Source organism: Procambarus clarkii, chromosome 48 (genome assembly GCF_040958095.1).
Source record: "Procambarus clarkii isolate CNS0578487 chromosome 48, FALCON_Pclarkii_2.0, whole genome shotgun sequence".
NCBI classification, from domain to species: domain Eukaryota; kingdom Metazoa; phylum Arthropoda; class Malacostraca; order Decapoda; family Cambaridae; genus Procambarus; species Procambarus clarkii.
Genome location: NC_091197.1, coordinates 20876302 through 20891393, shown reverse-complemented (window position 1 = coordinate 20891393; position 15092 = coordinate 20876302). Strand labels below are relative to the sequence as shown.

At 43.6% G+C, this 15092-nt stretch overlaps 1 protein-coding gene across 3 annotated transcripts in view; it reads left to right on the top strand.

The window, feature by feature from the left end:
* The window catches only part of LOC123764809 (uncharacterized), a 430287-nt gene that overhangs the window by 385359 nt on the left and 29836 nt on the right, over window positions 1-15092 (top strand). For all 3 annotated transcript variants that reach the window (XM_069302648.1, XM_045752985.2, XM_045752984.2), the window contains one exon: window positions 2992-3133. In XM_069302648.1, coding sequence (XP_069158749.1) covers window positions 2992-3133 — 142 coding nt within the window. The remainder of the gene's footprint in view (window positions 1-2991; window positions 3134-15092) is intronic.

The window sequence follows — 15092 nt, the reverse complement described above, 5'->3', positions numbered from 1 at the left end:
TAACCTTTTCTCACCCTATATGTCAACCTATGTTTTGTTGATATTATGAAGATTACAGTACTTATAATTATCTCATATTTGTCATTACTAAATACAGTATTGTTGTTCCTATATATCATAAAGCATTGTATGTTCCAATCACCTGAGCTGTATGGGTCTCAAACCGCGAACCCCACGTTTGTGAGACCGACACTCTCAACTGGGCTATAAGCTGTTATTTTTCTTATTCTCATCTACTTTAATTTGTAACTTCATATGTACTGAAAAACCAGCTGTTGTTTATAAATGTCTTTTGTTTAAGTAATTATCAAAAGAAGGCACAAAGTCAGGGAGACTATGTAGCACCATCTATGCAGCTAGATATTCAAAAAGCACTTTATCAGTTAGGATGCCAATATGAGATCAAAAGCGCAAACGGTTTTAAAGGAATTGGATTCACCAAGGATTCTATCGAGGGGCAACTATCCACAAGGGACAGTTGGGATGCAAGACCCAAGACTAAACTTCTCTGCTTTCAGCTTCTGATTTATCATCAGAAGCATTCATATGCTTCTGCATATGAATGATTCTGCATTCAATTCTTCATTCAATGACTGCACATTTCATACATATGAAATGTGCAGTCATATGTATGCACATTTGTGTAATTATTATTATTATTATATTCTTAGAACAATAAGGCATGCTGGTTTTGCTGTTATTACACTGTGTACACATGTTATATATAACTGTACATTTTTATGCACCATTATGAACCACTAAGCAGTTCTAACATGTGTGGTAATATCATAATCCAAGCCCAGCATAGTGACACACGCTAGTCAGTTGTCATTAGCACCTGACAAAATAAAGTGCCTCCTGATGTGCATGCTAACTTTAGTCACAACCCTACTACAGTATCATCAGAATCCTGGTCACTAAATCCTGAATATGAATAATTTTCCACAAGTTAGTTTTCTAAAGAAACATGAGGTCCCATTTCATGATGTGTAGATGCACCAAACCACAGCTGTATGCTGTGGATGTCTGCCTTGTGCTGTGAACATCGTAACCAGCATTAGGTTCACTGATATCTGAACCTTGTACATAGTCTTTATCACAGTCAAGATTTTCTATGGTACTATTATCAATAAATAATTAGTTACAGAACAGAGAAGCTTGGTACTCAAACTGCTCAGAACTCAAACAATTCGGCACTCGAACATTTTATTCCAGAATAAATAGACTTGGTAATCGAACATTTGCTCGGCACGTAAATGTAAACACATGTAACAGAGAAGTCAGTTTGCCAGTAGCTTCGTTCAGTGCTACTTCGTTCCCCCACTAAACTTCTCTGCAAACTTTCTTGTGACAAAATTTGAAGGTGATATTTTTAAAGAGGTCGTATTTCCAAAGGGGCTACTCAACATGGAGACAGGACAGTAAACTTGGGAAAGGTGTAGGTGTTGCCATGCTGGTGAATGAATACCTAAAAGTAAATGAAATGATGATTGCCAATCCACAAGAAGTTAACATAATAGCACAGGAGATTTGGAATCAAGATGATAAACTGATAATCACAAAGGCCTACTGTCCACCAGCATGCAACAAATGGACAAAGGAGGAGCTGGACGACATACAAGAGGGCCTCATAACAATCATGAGAGATTATAAGCAGATAAAGACAAATCACAACTATTGGTACTCAGTGATTTCAACTTGAAATCCATAGACTGGTAGGCCTACAAAGCAAGAACATAGGACTGTTGGACTGGTAGATTCATAAACCTTATCCTGGAGATATTTATGTATCAACATGTTAGTGATAGGGAAGAATTCCTGAGACTTGGAACTTCAAGAACAAGAGATTTAAGATAATTAAACAAAACTGCCGAAGAAATACATATACTGTATTAAGTAAATTCACTTTTGCAAACAGAATGGTAGACAGTTGGAACAAGTTAAGTAAGAAGAGGGTGGAGGCTAAAACCATGAGTACTGTAGTTTCAAAGCTTCACATGACAAAGAGTGCTGGGATGATGGGACACACGAGCATAGCTCTCATCCAGTAACTACACTTAGATAATTACTCAGTATTAGAGGCTCTCACATTTAGGAAAGGTGCCTACGATTTATTCCAAGATGGCGTCTGTTTAGTAGAGGCTTGAAGAAGCAGATGCGAGCACTATATACCCACGGGAGTTTTAATTGTTATGCGGTACTTCAAAATATCCCTGACCATTGTGTACAGCTTACTGATAATTAATAAGAACATCCCTGGTTGTGTCATGCAGCTGAATGGTTAAAACAGTTGTCTGCTATTCCAGGCAACTACAGCACTTTATTACTGTCTACCTCTAAAGTTTACCAATATGGAACTTTTGAAGTTATGGGAAAAGTGGCCAAGATAAGTAGCAATATTACTGCACAATTTTAATTAATCGGCCACTAGCTCTACTTGATTTTATGCAAACCTTTTTCTGAAAACATTTGACCTTTGCGACCCTTCCCTGCCCTATAATGTGTGCACGCTAACTGAATAGGTAAAAACTGCCAGCAGTGGAAGAAAAAGAAAGTATTAGGAAGCTGAAAACGGAATTTTCCAATTTATTAATAAATATAATTGTAGAAAAATAATGCACTATTGTACAGTATAAGGACATGACTTTTCATCAAAGCCTTGCAAGCACAATGAGGCATATACAGATAAGTACAGTATACACCAGTAATAGATAATAATAATTTAAGATAATCAAGAGTCAGTGTCTATAATGCTTGTGTGTTATTAGAATAGGCTGGAGTATATAAAATATAATTGAAGGAAGTACATGAAAGGTTAATGCTAAAATAAATTGTTATGTCTAGAGATAAGAATGAGGTGGTTAGAAATTATAATTCAATTATACCATTATGTTAATGCAAATTACTACTTTATTTTTACATGTTCACATTCTCTCTCTCTTTGCAAATCTGTGTTATTGTGAATAATAATAATAATCTGACTTCCGACAGCACTGCATATGTAGAAGGCACACATTACAAGAAATTATCATACGAGGATCGTAGCATAGACTTGGACCGTCTTACTGCACCTGGAGAGCACGTTGTTACAGGTGTTCGTTTTAGGATATTAGGCTCTCACATCAACTTTGAGGTAGGAAACAAAAGTTGGGTTTGTTCTTTGTCCTTTGTGTAAAATATGATGAGGGGGACCAGCTGTCATACACAAGAGTGACCGTGCCAGCTGGTGGTTCATAGGTGCTTCATTGTCTCACATTTTACTTTTACATGTTATTTTCACATTTTGTATTTCTCTTAGTTTCTACTTGTCTGTTCTTGACAAAACAATTCATATTTTCCCAAACATTAGTTTTCATATACTCTACATATTTTAAAATTTTACCAAATGGTTGTGCTTCTTCATAAAATGTCCAAATTTTGTGCTGCTGTATTTTGTAGGGAACTTCAGAAAAAAGGTAGCAATCTAACCTAACCTCTCATTGGTCTAGTACAGTATATATTGTATAGTGTATATATTTTATATTAGGCCTAAAATTGCATGTATTAGATCTAGGATTGCTTATTTAGGGCTAGAAAACTTAAGCTAGGTTGTTGTAATTTGTATTATGTCTTTTAATATACCAATAGGATCAAACAATTTTTATACAAGTCCATATTTTGTATATACATTTCAGTCACTAAAGATACTGCACTATTTTTACACTATCTTTATAGTTCTTTTGATAGAGCCACAGAGATACTACAGGAAAGAGGTGGTTGGGTTGACTACTAACTGGACCTAAACAAGACTTTTGACAGAGTCCCACACAAGAGGCTGTTCTGAAAATGGAACATGCTGGAGGAGTGACAGGGAGACTTCTGACATGGATGACCAATTTTCTAGCAGACAGATGAGGGCGGTAATCAGAGACAATGTATCCGACTGGAGGAGTGTTATTAGTGGAGAACCACAGGGTTCAGTTCTTGCACCAGTAATGTTCGTTGTCTATATAAACAATCTACCAGAAGGAATACGGAGTTATATGAACATGTTTTCTGCTGATGCTAAGCTACTAGGGAAGACAGGAGATGCAGACGATTGTCATGCCCTTCAAATTAATCTAGATAAAATTAGTGCTTGGAGTGATATGTGGCAGATGGAATTAATTCAATGTGTATAAATGTCATGTTATGACTACCTCCCCATCCTTTGTGAAATGGCACAATATCTGCCTGTTTTAATCATGTCAGAGATAACACCAATATCAAGGCTCAGTCTCCGTCTCCAAAAGATGTCTAGAGCCTGTGATAGTGGCTTTTTACAATTCTTGATAAATATAGAATTCCAAGAGTCCGAGCCTGGTGGTGAGTTCATGGGGCATGCTGTGTATGGCTACTTCAAAGTCGAGTGGGCTTAGGGTAACTTCTGAAGTATGGTTCGATGGTGGTGTCACATTCATAAAATATTAGTTTGGAACACTTACCTGCAGTGTGTTCAGGGGTTTATTGAAAACAAAATCATACTGTAACGTCAAGATTTCACTAATTTCTTTGCTGTCATCTGTGAAGGTTCCATCAGTCTTGCACAAAGGCCTAATGCAGAATGTAGTTTTTTCTAGATTTTGCATAGGAGAAAAATATTTTAGATACTTCTATGTTTCATTTATGGCCTTTTGCTCTCTTTGCCTCTCCTTGATTTTATAGGCTTCTTGCAACTTTAGCTTAATCGTTTGTGTCTCTACATATCCTTGTTTGTCGTTCAAGAGTGGGGGGGTTTATGGGGTTCTGCAATTTGTATCACCTATAGAAGGTTTCCTAGCACCATTCTTGCTCCAGTTTGCATTTTTTCTCTTTCTCCTTAGTGGTATGTGACTTACACATATTTCTAGTGCTCATGTGCTTATTTTCTCAAGGTACTGGTTTAGGTTTGCATTATCTAGCTGTCTTTCCCAGCATATTTCTGTGAAGGCTTGGTTTATTTGTACACAGTTAATCTGTTTGTTATTGTAATTGAATTTGCTAAATTCTCTTCTTGGATTTGACTATTGCCTGGTACTGGCTATTGCCCAGGCATGTCTAAACTTCAATTAGCTTATCATCTGACCAACATGTGCATTTGTAATCATTATGTCCCTATTCAGCACGTCATTTTTTTTAAATAAGATCTAAGGTGTTTTCTTTCCAGGTTGTTCTACTACTTGCTGATTTAAGGCAAATCTGTCACACATCTCCAAGAGGTCATCTGTAATTACCTAAGTGTAGTTACAGGATGAGAGCTACGCTCGTGGTGTCCCGTCTCCCCAGCACTCTTTGTCATATAACGCTTTCAAATTACTGACGGTTTTGGCCTCCACCACCTTCTCACCTAACTTGTTCTAACCATCTTTCACTCCGAAGACAAAATTTAATTTTCTTATATTTCTCCGGCAGCTTTGTTTGATTAATTTAAATCTGTGACCTCTTGTTCTTGAAGTTCCGGGTCTCAGGAATTCTTCCCAATCAATTTTATCGATTCCTGTTACTACTTTGTATGTAGTGATCATATCGCATCTTTTTCTTCTATCATCTAGTTTTTGCATATTTAATGCCTCAAACCTCTCCTCGTAGCTCTTGTCCTTCAGATCTGGCAGCCACTTACGTGGCATGTCTTCGCACCTTTCCAGTTTGTTGATGTGCTTCTTAAGATATGGCACCACACAACCGCTTCATATTCCAGCTTTGGTCTAACAAAAGTCGTGAACAATTTCTTTAGTATTTCTCGATCCATGTATTTAAAAACAATTCTGAAGTTAGAAAGTGTGGCATAGGCTCTTTGCACAACGTTCTTTATGTGGTCCTCAGGTGATAGCTTTCTATCTAGAACCACCCCTAGATCCCTTTCTTTGTCAGAATTCTTTAAAGATTTCTCACATAATGTATAGTATAGATTGTGTGGGGTCTATGTTCTCCAATTCCTCATTCCATAACATGGCATTTATTCACATTAAATTCCATCTGCCAAGTGATGCTCCATATACTTATTTTGCCCAGGTCTTTTTGAAGGGCATGACAATCATCTGGGTTTCTTATTTTCCCTATTATCTTAGCATCATCAGTAAACATGTTCATATAATTCTTTATTTCATCTGTTAGATCGTTTATGTAGACAATGAACATTTCCGTAGCAATAACTGAACCCTGTGGTACTCCACTTGTGATATTCCTCCAATCCGATACATTGCCTCTGATCACTGCCCTCATTTTTCTATCAGGAAATTTTTCATCTATGCTAGAAGCTTACCTGTCATCCTTCCAATATGTTCCAATTTCCAGAACAACCTCTTATGTTGAACTCTGTCAAAAGCTTTTTTTAGGTCCAGATAGATGCAGTCAACCCAACCATCTCTTTCTTGTAAAATCTCTGTGGCTTGATCATAGAAACTGAGTAAATTCGTTACACAGGATCTTCCTGATCGAAAACCATACTGTCTGTCTGATATTATATCGTTTTTCTCCAGGTATTCTACCCATTTAGTTTTAATTATTTTTTACAATATTTTGACTATTACACTTGTCAATGATTCAGGTCTATTGATGGGGTCTTCCCTGCTGCCACTTTTGTAGATTGGAACTATGTTAGCCTTACAAAAAGGCAAAAAGGCTTTTCCCCTCATCAGCTACAACTTCTGTACACAGGGATGCCTGAAAAATCAGTTGAAGTGGAATGCTGAGCTCAGATGCACATTCTCTCAGAACCCATGGTGAAACTCCATCTGGACCAACTGCTTTGTTCTTACTTAGCTGCTTGAGCATTTCTTCCACTTTGTCTCTAGACACCTCTATGTGCTCTATGTTGTTCTCTGGAATTCTTATCGTGTCTGGTTCCCTGAAGATTTTATTTTGTACAAACACACTTTGAAACTTTTCTTTTAATGTTTCACACATTTCCTTTTCATTTTCCGTGAATCTGTTTCCTATTTTCAACCTCTGAATATTATCCTTTACCTGCAATTTGTTGTTATGAATTTATAGGTAGACCTGGTTCAGTTTTACATTTGTCCGCAATCCCTTTTTCAAAATTTCTTTCTGCCTCTCTCCTCACTGCCGCGTAGTTGTTTCTTGCATCTTTGTATTGCTGGTATGTTTGGGAGTTTGGCCTCTTGCTATATTGATTGCATTTTTGTGTCTTTTGGTCTCTGGCCCTCTCGCAATTTCTATCGAATCAATCCTTTTTCCTAATTATGCATCTCAGATTTGGTATAAATTTTTTTGTGCCTTTATCATATATTTCACAAAACTTGACATACATCTCGTTTACTTCATGTCCTAACAGCAAGTCTTTCCAGTCAAGTTCCTTAAAGAAATGTCTGAGTTCCCCATAATGACCTCTCCGTAAATCAGACTTTTCAACTGCTTCAACCACATTTTCTTCCAGATTATAACGCATTGCATACTTTATTCCCAAAAAGACATGGTCACTTTTTCCTAAGGGAGGGAGGTACTGAATGTCAAATATCTCTCCCTTTTTCCTGATAAATATCAAATCCAGCATGGAGGGAACATCCCCTTCCCTTATCCTCATAGCTTGTTTAACATGTTGAAACATGAATGTGTCCAGGATGAGGATTGCGAATGTACAAGTCCAAATATCCTCTGTTCTAGCTTCATATGCTTCCCAGTTTATGGATTTCAAGTTGATGTCGCCGACTACCAACAAACGTGATCCATCTTTATCAGATCTCGCTATAATCTCACTCATTATTGTTATAAGACCATCTCGTTTATTATCCAGCTCTTCCTTTGACCATGTGTTGCATGGCAGTGGACTATATGCATTTATGATCGTTAGTTTATCATCCAGATTGCAGATCTCTAGTGTTATTATGTTTACTTCTCGTGGATTGGCAATCATTATTTCATTTACCTTTAGGTGTTCTTTCACCAGCACAGCCATGCCACAGCCTTTCATATTTTTTCTGTCCCATCTCTAGACTGAGTAGCCATTTGGGAATATGACCTCATTTAAAATATCATCTTCAAGTTTTGTCTCACTGAGTGCAACAATGTCTGGTGTCTGCAGCTATATTACATCTCTTAACTCCAGTATCTTTGATCTCACTCCATCTATGTTGATGTATGCAATTTTCAGGAACTTGTTCCCCTCTCCTTATTCTTCACTACCCCCTTTTATCTTGTGATTTTGTTAGTTTGCCTTTTTGTTCCATTTTACTGGTTTGCCTACCCCTATCACTGTAGAAAAAAGAATTGATTTCTTCTTCATTCCTGCTCTCATTTAGACGTTTTGCCTCGACGAGGTTCAGTTTTAGCTTCTCTCTGACTTCCTTTGAAAGATCTCGTCTTAACGACCATACTTTCCCTTCCTCATCACTTTCTAATTTTCTAGCATTCTTTAGTATCTCTTCCATCTGTTTGGCACCGTTTAGGGTGATCCTCAAAGGTCGATCTTTCCCTTTTACGTACTTTCCAATCCTCCTGTAGTCGCAGACATTCTCTATGGTAGTAAGACCTTCCACGAGGCCAACAATTTTATCTACTACTTTCTCTTCTTCTACAGCTCTTTCTGACCTAGATATTATCTCCTTTTCTTTCCAACCAAAAATGATCAGGGACTTACTTCGATCAACTGTGTTTTGCACCAACTTCGGGTTAGATGCCAGTTCTTTTCTCACTTCCAACCTAATGTTTGTTTTATCTTGGTTGTTGCAGTGTTTGACTTCCTTTACTGCTTCTTCTATTTTCTCCTTCTCCTTGGCCACTTGTGCATAGGTGAGTTGCATATCTTTCTTGCACTGTTCTAGTTCCTGTGTAACTTCCTCCATCTGTGCTGACAAAAGCTGTTTCTCCTGTTGAATTTGCTTACCTAACCTATCGTAGTCATTTATGTTTAAATTTGCTTTAACTTCTTCCAAAGCTATTTTTTAAAGTTTATTTTCCCTCTTCCATGGCATTGCAATTTGTTTCCAATTGATTCTTGTCCTTGCACAAGTCTTTCACTAACTCTCAAGACCTAAAACTTTGATACTCAAGTGCTCATTACTTTACATCTGTGTGTGACTGTTAACTCAAATTGCTTCCCAAGATTTTCTTCGGTATAACTGCATTTTCCACATTTCTGAGGGGAGCCCCTACTGCTCCCTGGAGCTTATTGAGCTAATGTATGTTATATTAGACCGGGACATTAGCTATGGAGTTCAGACCTACCAAGTACTATGAGCCAGAACCTCTGGCCCCTTCAGAGAGGTTTCAGGGAGCAATGGCACTGGAAAACCCCCCTGTGGTCCATGTGTTGTGTTGTGCGGTGGCCAGGTGTTCCTCATCAGTACCGGGGCTGCATGTGCGTAGGGGGATTCATTCCCTAAGCGCTCTGTGAGAACTGCCCTTGCGTGACAGGGTTATCTTCCCTGGGGCGTTCGGGAACCATTCCTATAGAGGTTTTTGCTGCTCGACATTTGCCTTGCCCGTGGGGCCAGCTGGGGCTTGGGGGCCTTTGTTTGGCCTTGGGTAGGGACTGGTATTGTGCTGGTTAGGGCGTCAAAGTGTTGCGTGACCTGCTACCTATTCGGCGACCGGTTCCTGTTGCCACTGGGGACGGTGTACTTTTGTGGGGGGTTTTCTTTTGTTTTCTGGGGCGAGCCCTTTCGGCTCCCTAGAGCTAATCCAGGCTGATATGCTAATGTCAGACTTTGGCATCAGTCATGTGTATGGAGTTTTGTGGGCCTACCGGGGACCACGTTCCAGAACCTGGCCCCTACCTCAGAAAGGCACGGGGAGCAATGGCCGATAGAAACCCCCGTGTGGTTGGAAGCATTCTGTGTCTGCCATCGACTGGGTCAGGCACCCAGAAAGGTAAGCGTCCCCTATTTAGCTGAAAATTGCTACCAAAAACAGAACAAGTGGATAGTACTCCCGAAAAAGCAACGAGCAAACGAGCATGACGTCACATGTCGCCGCTGTCTGCGCAGCTCCCGCCTCCCCGGGAGGGGGAAGGGGAGCCCCAGATCCCAGCCCGGCTATCCACCCTTCAGTTCTGAGGCTGATGCTATAGGCAACGGTTGTGTGCTCCGGCTCCAGTGGTTGTTTCAACACTACCTAGTGTGTGGTGACTGTCTTCTAGGTGGTGCATGACCCAGGAGTGATTCTCCAGTGTTCCGACTGCATGTGCCTAGAGTTTCCTTCCCTAGGTGCCCAGTAAGTACTGCCCTCGGGGTTTGGGGCCACCTTCCCCAAGTTCCTTGGGTTCTGCCTCTGCTAGGCCGTTTACTGCTTGGTTTTCGGCCACCCTTTGTGTGCTGGGGTGTTCTGTCTTCCTTGTTCACCTTAGGGTGAGGGGCAGGTTGCACTGGTAGGGGCACTGGGTATTGTGCAGCTTGTTTTCACCAATCATACCGGCCGGCTCTGTTCCGCCTTTGTACGTTTCCTCTTGCAGGGTTTTCTTTTTCTTTTTGTTTGTCTGCCCGGTGGGGAGGGGGGGTCTGCCTTGGTTCTTGCCCCCTGTGTACTGAGTACTCTTCCTTCTTCCGGTGGTTCCCCCTGCTAAGTCCCCGTGAGTGTACACGTCCCAGGGGTTCAGTTCTTAGAAGGTTGTTTGGTAGATTTGGGCGCTAGTTAGCAGTACCCTGCCTGGGCTTCCCTGAGCATGAGTTCCGTCTCAGGACCCTGGGAATCCCCAAGGGGATGCGTTGGTCCGATGGATGTGACCCCAGAGTCCCCCCCTCGCTTCGTGAAAGTTCGAGGGTTGCTCTGTCCCCTTGTCTCAAGGTGACTCTCTCTGTCTTTGCCTCCGTCTGCTGCCTGTGGGGTCGGTGGCACCTTCGGCCCAGAGTCCTACAGGTTTTGTTGCTTGTTTGTGACTCGGTTACCCAGTCTTATGCAGGCTATGCGGGTACAGGCAGCACGGGTGTTGCACATTGCGTTTAGGTGGTGGCAACGCGCCAGGTTGTTTGCTTCCCAGAAGCCCTGAGGCTGCCCCATTTTGGTTGGTGTGATGGGGCTTACGGGTGTTGGTTGCTTCAGTCTTATTTCCCTCTGCGTCCCCTTGTTTTTCCCCTGTTGTTGTCTAGTCTGGTCTCCCTCTTCCTTCCTGCATCCGGATCCTTCCCATCTGTGGGTTCGGGGTCGGGGTGGGGCTTCGGTGGTCTTCAGAAATTCCCCTTCTGGGGTAGCGATGGAGGCATTCGAGCCTGTTCCTCCAGCCATGTTGTATGAGTCTGCCAGTGGGCTCCCTTCCTTAGTACTTGTCCGGCTGCCCCTGCTTTTTCTTGTGAGGCTGAGGCATTGGGGGGACAGCTTGGCACTGGGGCTGGTGAGGGGCTGACTTGGGGGGGCCTTGGGTCCCATTGGACCCGGCCGGGGTTTTTCTACCCTCTGGGCGGGGCTTGCGGTTACAAGGACTGGGGCTTTTTCTTCCTCCCTCTCTGTACGAGTTGTTGGGCGTCGGACCCTCCCCGGGTTCGGTTCTGTCCTGTCGGTGGGTACTTTTCTCCGTGTCTCCACCCTTCTTGGGACAAGCCTTCACTGATATGTTCCCATCTTCTCGGGGTTCTCGACTGTGCCTTTATGTGCCTTCGTGCTTTATGCTTGCTTCAATATGTTCTCGAAGGTTAGGGAAGGTTTTTGCTTCTTCCTGTAATATTTTAACATCTGTCGTCTTCTGGTGTGGCTTCCTTCCGGTCCTTTCTAGGGCTTGTTGGTCCTCCGTGCTTCTTCTCGGTTTTCGGTTGTTTCGTTCTTTTGTGGTATCTTCTCTCCATACTTTGTCTCGGCACTGCTCATTTTCTTTTAATATATCTAGTTGGCGCCTTCCCGCTGAACAGGTTGTGCGGTTCGGAGCTCCTGTCCTGCGCATGCGCTGTGGTAGTTTTTGATATGGGTGATGTGCACGAGTGCTGGTGTTCTGTGTCCTTTTCTCTTGGGTGCTTCGCCTCTCGCTCCACTCAATTCTCCAGTCCATGCCCTTAGCTACTGGGGGTGTTCTGGATCGCTGCTATGGGGAGGACGCCGGGTTTTCCCTGGGTGTATGGAAAAATACTTGTATGTGTGTGGGGCGCCTCCTTCACCTCTACCCTACTCTTCTCCTTCATGTGCGGCTTTGCCTTCTTCCATTGACGGTGCTCCTGGAATCTTCTTGGCTACGTTGTGTCGTGGCACGTTTGTGCCTACGTTCTGCAGGTGAGTCTATGCGGTCTGGCATCTCTTTCGGCCAGGCGCTGGTTCATGGTTTTTGGATACATATATAAGAACAAATCATTACACAGGTGACTGCAGCAGGCCTATTGGGCCATACGAGGCAGCTCCTATTATACCCATCCAGTCCTACTCTTATGCATGTCCAACCCATGTCCAGCAAGGGGCCCCACCTCCACCAGGTTACGAGGTACAATGGGGGGGGGGTGTATGTTATGGGGTAAATGTTACTGTGTTAGGATGTTATGGGGTGACATTTGTTGCAGTTTTCATACTGTAGATGCGTGTTGGGGATTGGTTGTGGTGTTTTGTTTGGCCCTTCTGTTCTTCTTTCTGGGGCCTTCCTTGTTCGTCTAGGTTAATTATTGCGAGGGGGGTTCACGGCCCCGTTTTTTGTGGTCTTACCTGGGTCACTCATTCCTTGCCCGTCTTGCAGTGCCTGGCTTAGCCATTCCATATACATTGGATTCTCTGTACTTACTTTGTTGTACTTCCCTAGTTTTGTTTGTGGGAGTTGAGCTCTGGCTTTTTGGTCCCGCTTCTCACCTGTCAATCGAATAATGTGCAGGTTCCTGAGCCTACTGGGCTCTTATCATATCTACACTTGAAGCTGCGTGTGGTGTCAGCCTCCACCACATCGCTTCCTCATGCATTCCATTTTGTCTACTGCTCTGACACTGCAATACTTCTTTCCAATGTCTCTGGTTCATTTGGGCTCTCATTCTACTGGTGTACCCTGGTGCATGTGCCCCTGGAGTCCCATAGTCGGTCTTTCTCTACCCTATCAATTCCTTTGAGAATCTTGAATGTGGTGATCATATCCTTGTAGCTCGTACTCCTTAGTTTGGGTACTGGTCTGGTGGTATACCTTTGCACTTTTTCCTTTTAGTCTTGTGTTGGGACATGTCAAACAACTGTGTGTTGTTGGCGTGGCTTGTTGGGACATGACCAACGGCTCTATGTGATTTTGGTCGTGTCCCTTTCATTCCCGTTTGCTACTTGCCTTCTTCGTTCCTCATCTTCCTTTTATGCTCAGTGGTCGCACCTGAGATCTTCCCGTGGCTCCGCCTCTTCCTAGGCTCGATTGGCCAATGGCGGGGCTGGTTCAGTTCTGCCTCGAGTATCTCACCTTCTCTTAGTGGTCGGGTGGCTTCGTTGATGGTGTCCCACCTGCATGCTTCTTCTTGGCAGCACTGTGGAGGTTTTTTGGCGGTCCTTTTCCTTCTGTCCTTTCTTAGGTAACTGCATTTGTTGGCATGGTCTTGTTCTTCTCTTGTGGAGGTTTGGGGCCGTTGTCTTGCCACATACTGTCGCCTCGTATCGTGGGGCGCTGGCGGAGCAGCTTCAACTTGCTTTCAGTATTGATGTTATGTCTGTGCTGTTTTGTAAGCTGTCTCGTGCGTTGTTTCACCTCTGGCCTGCTCATGCGCTGCCTGAGCCATCCTGGTCATTAGACAGAGTGCTCTCTTTTCTTTCTTCTCCATGGTTTGTTGTGGCCCCTTCGGTTCAGGATTGTTCTCAGAGGTTCTTTTTCTGTTGGCATTAGCCTCTAGAGGTCGAGTCGGAGAGTGTCATGCTCTTCCTCAGCACAGGGGTTTTCTGCTCCTTCCGTCGTGGCGATAGGTTTGTTCATCTGCAGCCGTCTCCTTCTTTTCTGGCAAAGAATGAGACAACCAAGCATCGGTTGTTGATGCTTGGTTAGTTGGGCCAGGGGTGCATCATGTATTGTGTCCGATTGCGGCCCTCGGCCGTTATTTGCGCACAATGGCTTCTGTGTCCAGGGACGCGCTTTGGGTTGATCCAGTTTTTCTTCTTCCCTGTTCGCGGGTGCGGGTCTCCTAGGTCGTCTGCAGGGTTGTTAAGGCTAGCCAGCCTGCTGTCTAGCTCTGTGCCCATGACGATTCCAAGTTCGCTGCTCTTGCTGCCGTTTTTGGCAACATGTCCTGAGCTGACATTCGGGAGCAGGGATTTTGGCGGTCGAACAGGGTCCTGGCTGCCCGATATCTCGTGAATGTTCCTGGGCCTAGTCGGGCCTGTGTCACTTTGGGTCGGCGGTTGCATCCAGTTGTCTCGACTTCGAGTTGAGGAGTGAGCAGCGACCTCATCCCGGGAATGTCCCTCTACTTTCCCTCTGTGGGTAGTTTGCTCCGGGGAGCCGAAGAGGCTCCCCCCAGAAAACCAACATTGAATGTAATGAAACGCCATTTTCTGGGCGAGACCCAGAGACTCCCTGGCATCCCTCTCTCCTCCTGGTCGGCGTTTTTTCACGTGTTTTGGCATCCAGCCTCAGAACTGAAGGGTGGATAGCCGGGCGGGGGTCTGGGGCTTCCCCTTCCCTCTCCCGGAGAAGGGGGAGCTGCGCAGACAGCGGCGCGGCGACGTGTGACATCATGCTCGTTTGCTCATTTCTTTTTGGGATAGTGGAGTTCTATCCATTTGTTCGGTTTTTGGTAGCAATTTTCACCAGAATAGGGAGTTTGTTTTGGGATGCTTACCTTTCTGGGTGCCTGACCCGGTCGATGGCAGACATAGAATGCATCCAACCACACGGGGGTTTCTATAGGCCATTGCTCCCCTTGCCTCTCTGAGGGGGGCCAGGTTCTGGCGCATGGTCCCTGGTAGGCCCACAGAACTCCATACACATGACTGATGCCAACGTCTGACATTAGCATATCAGCCTGGATAAGCACCGGGGAGCCTACAGGTCTCACCCAGAAAATGGCGTTTCATTACATTCAATGCTGTTTTTTTTTATTTGCCCGGTGGGGGCTCTGCCTAGTGTGGCTATAGTTCCACTGGTAATGTTTGGTGGCCCTCTGCTAGGACCCCGTGATTGTACACGTCACAGGGGTTTTCAGTGTTAGCATCTACCCATTGTTAGCTTTGGCTGTTAACCGATTAGCGACACCTTGCCCGGGCTTCCCATAGCA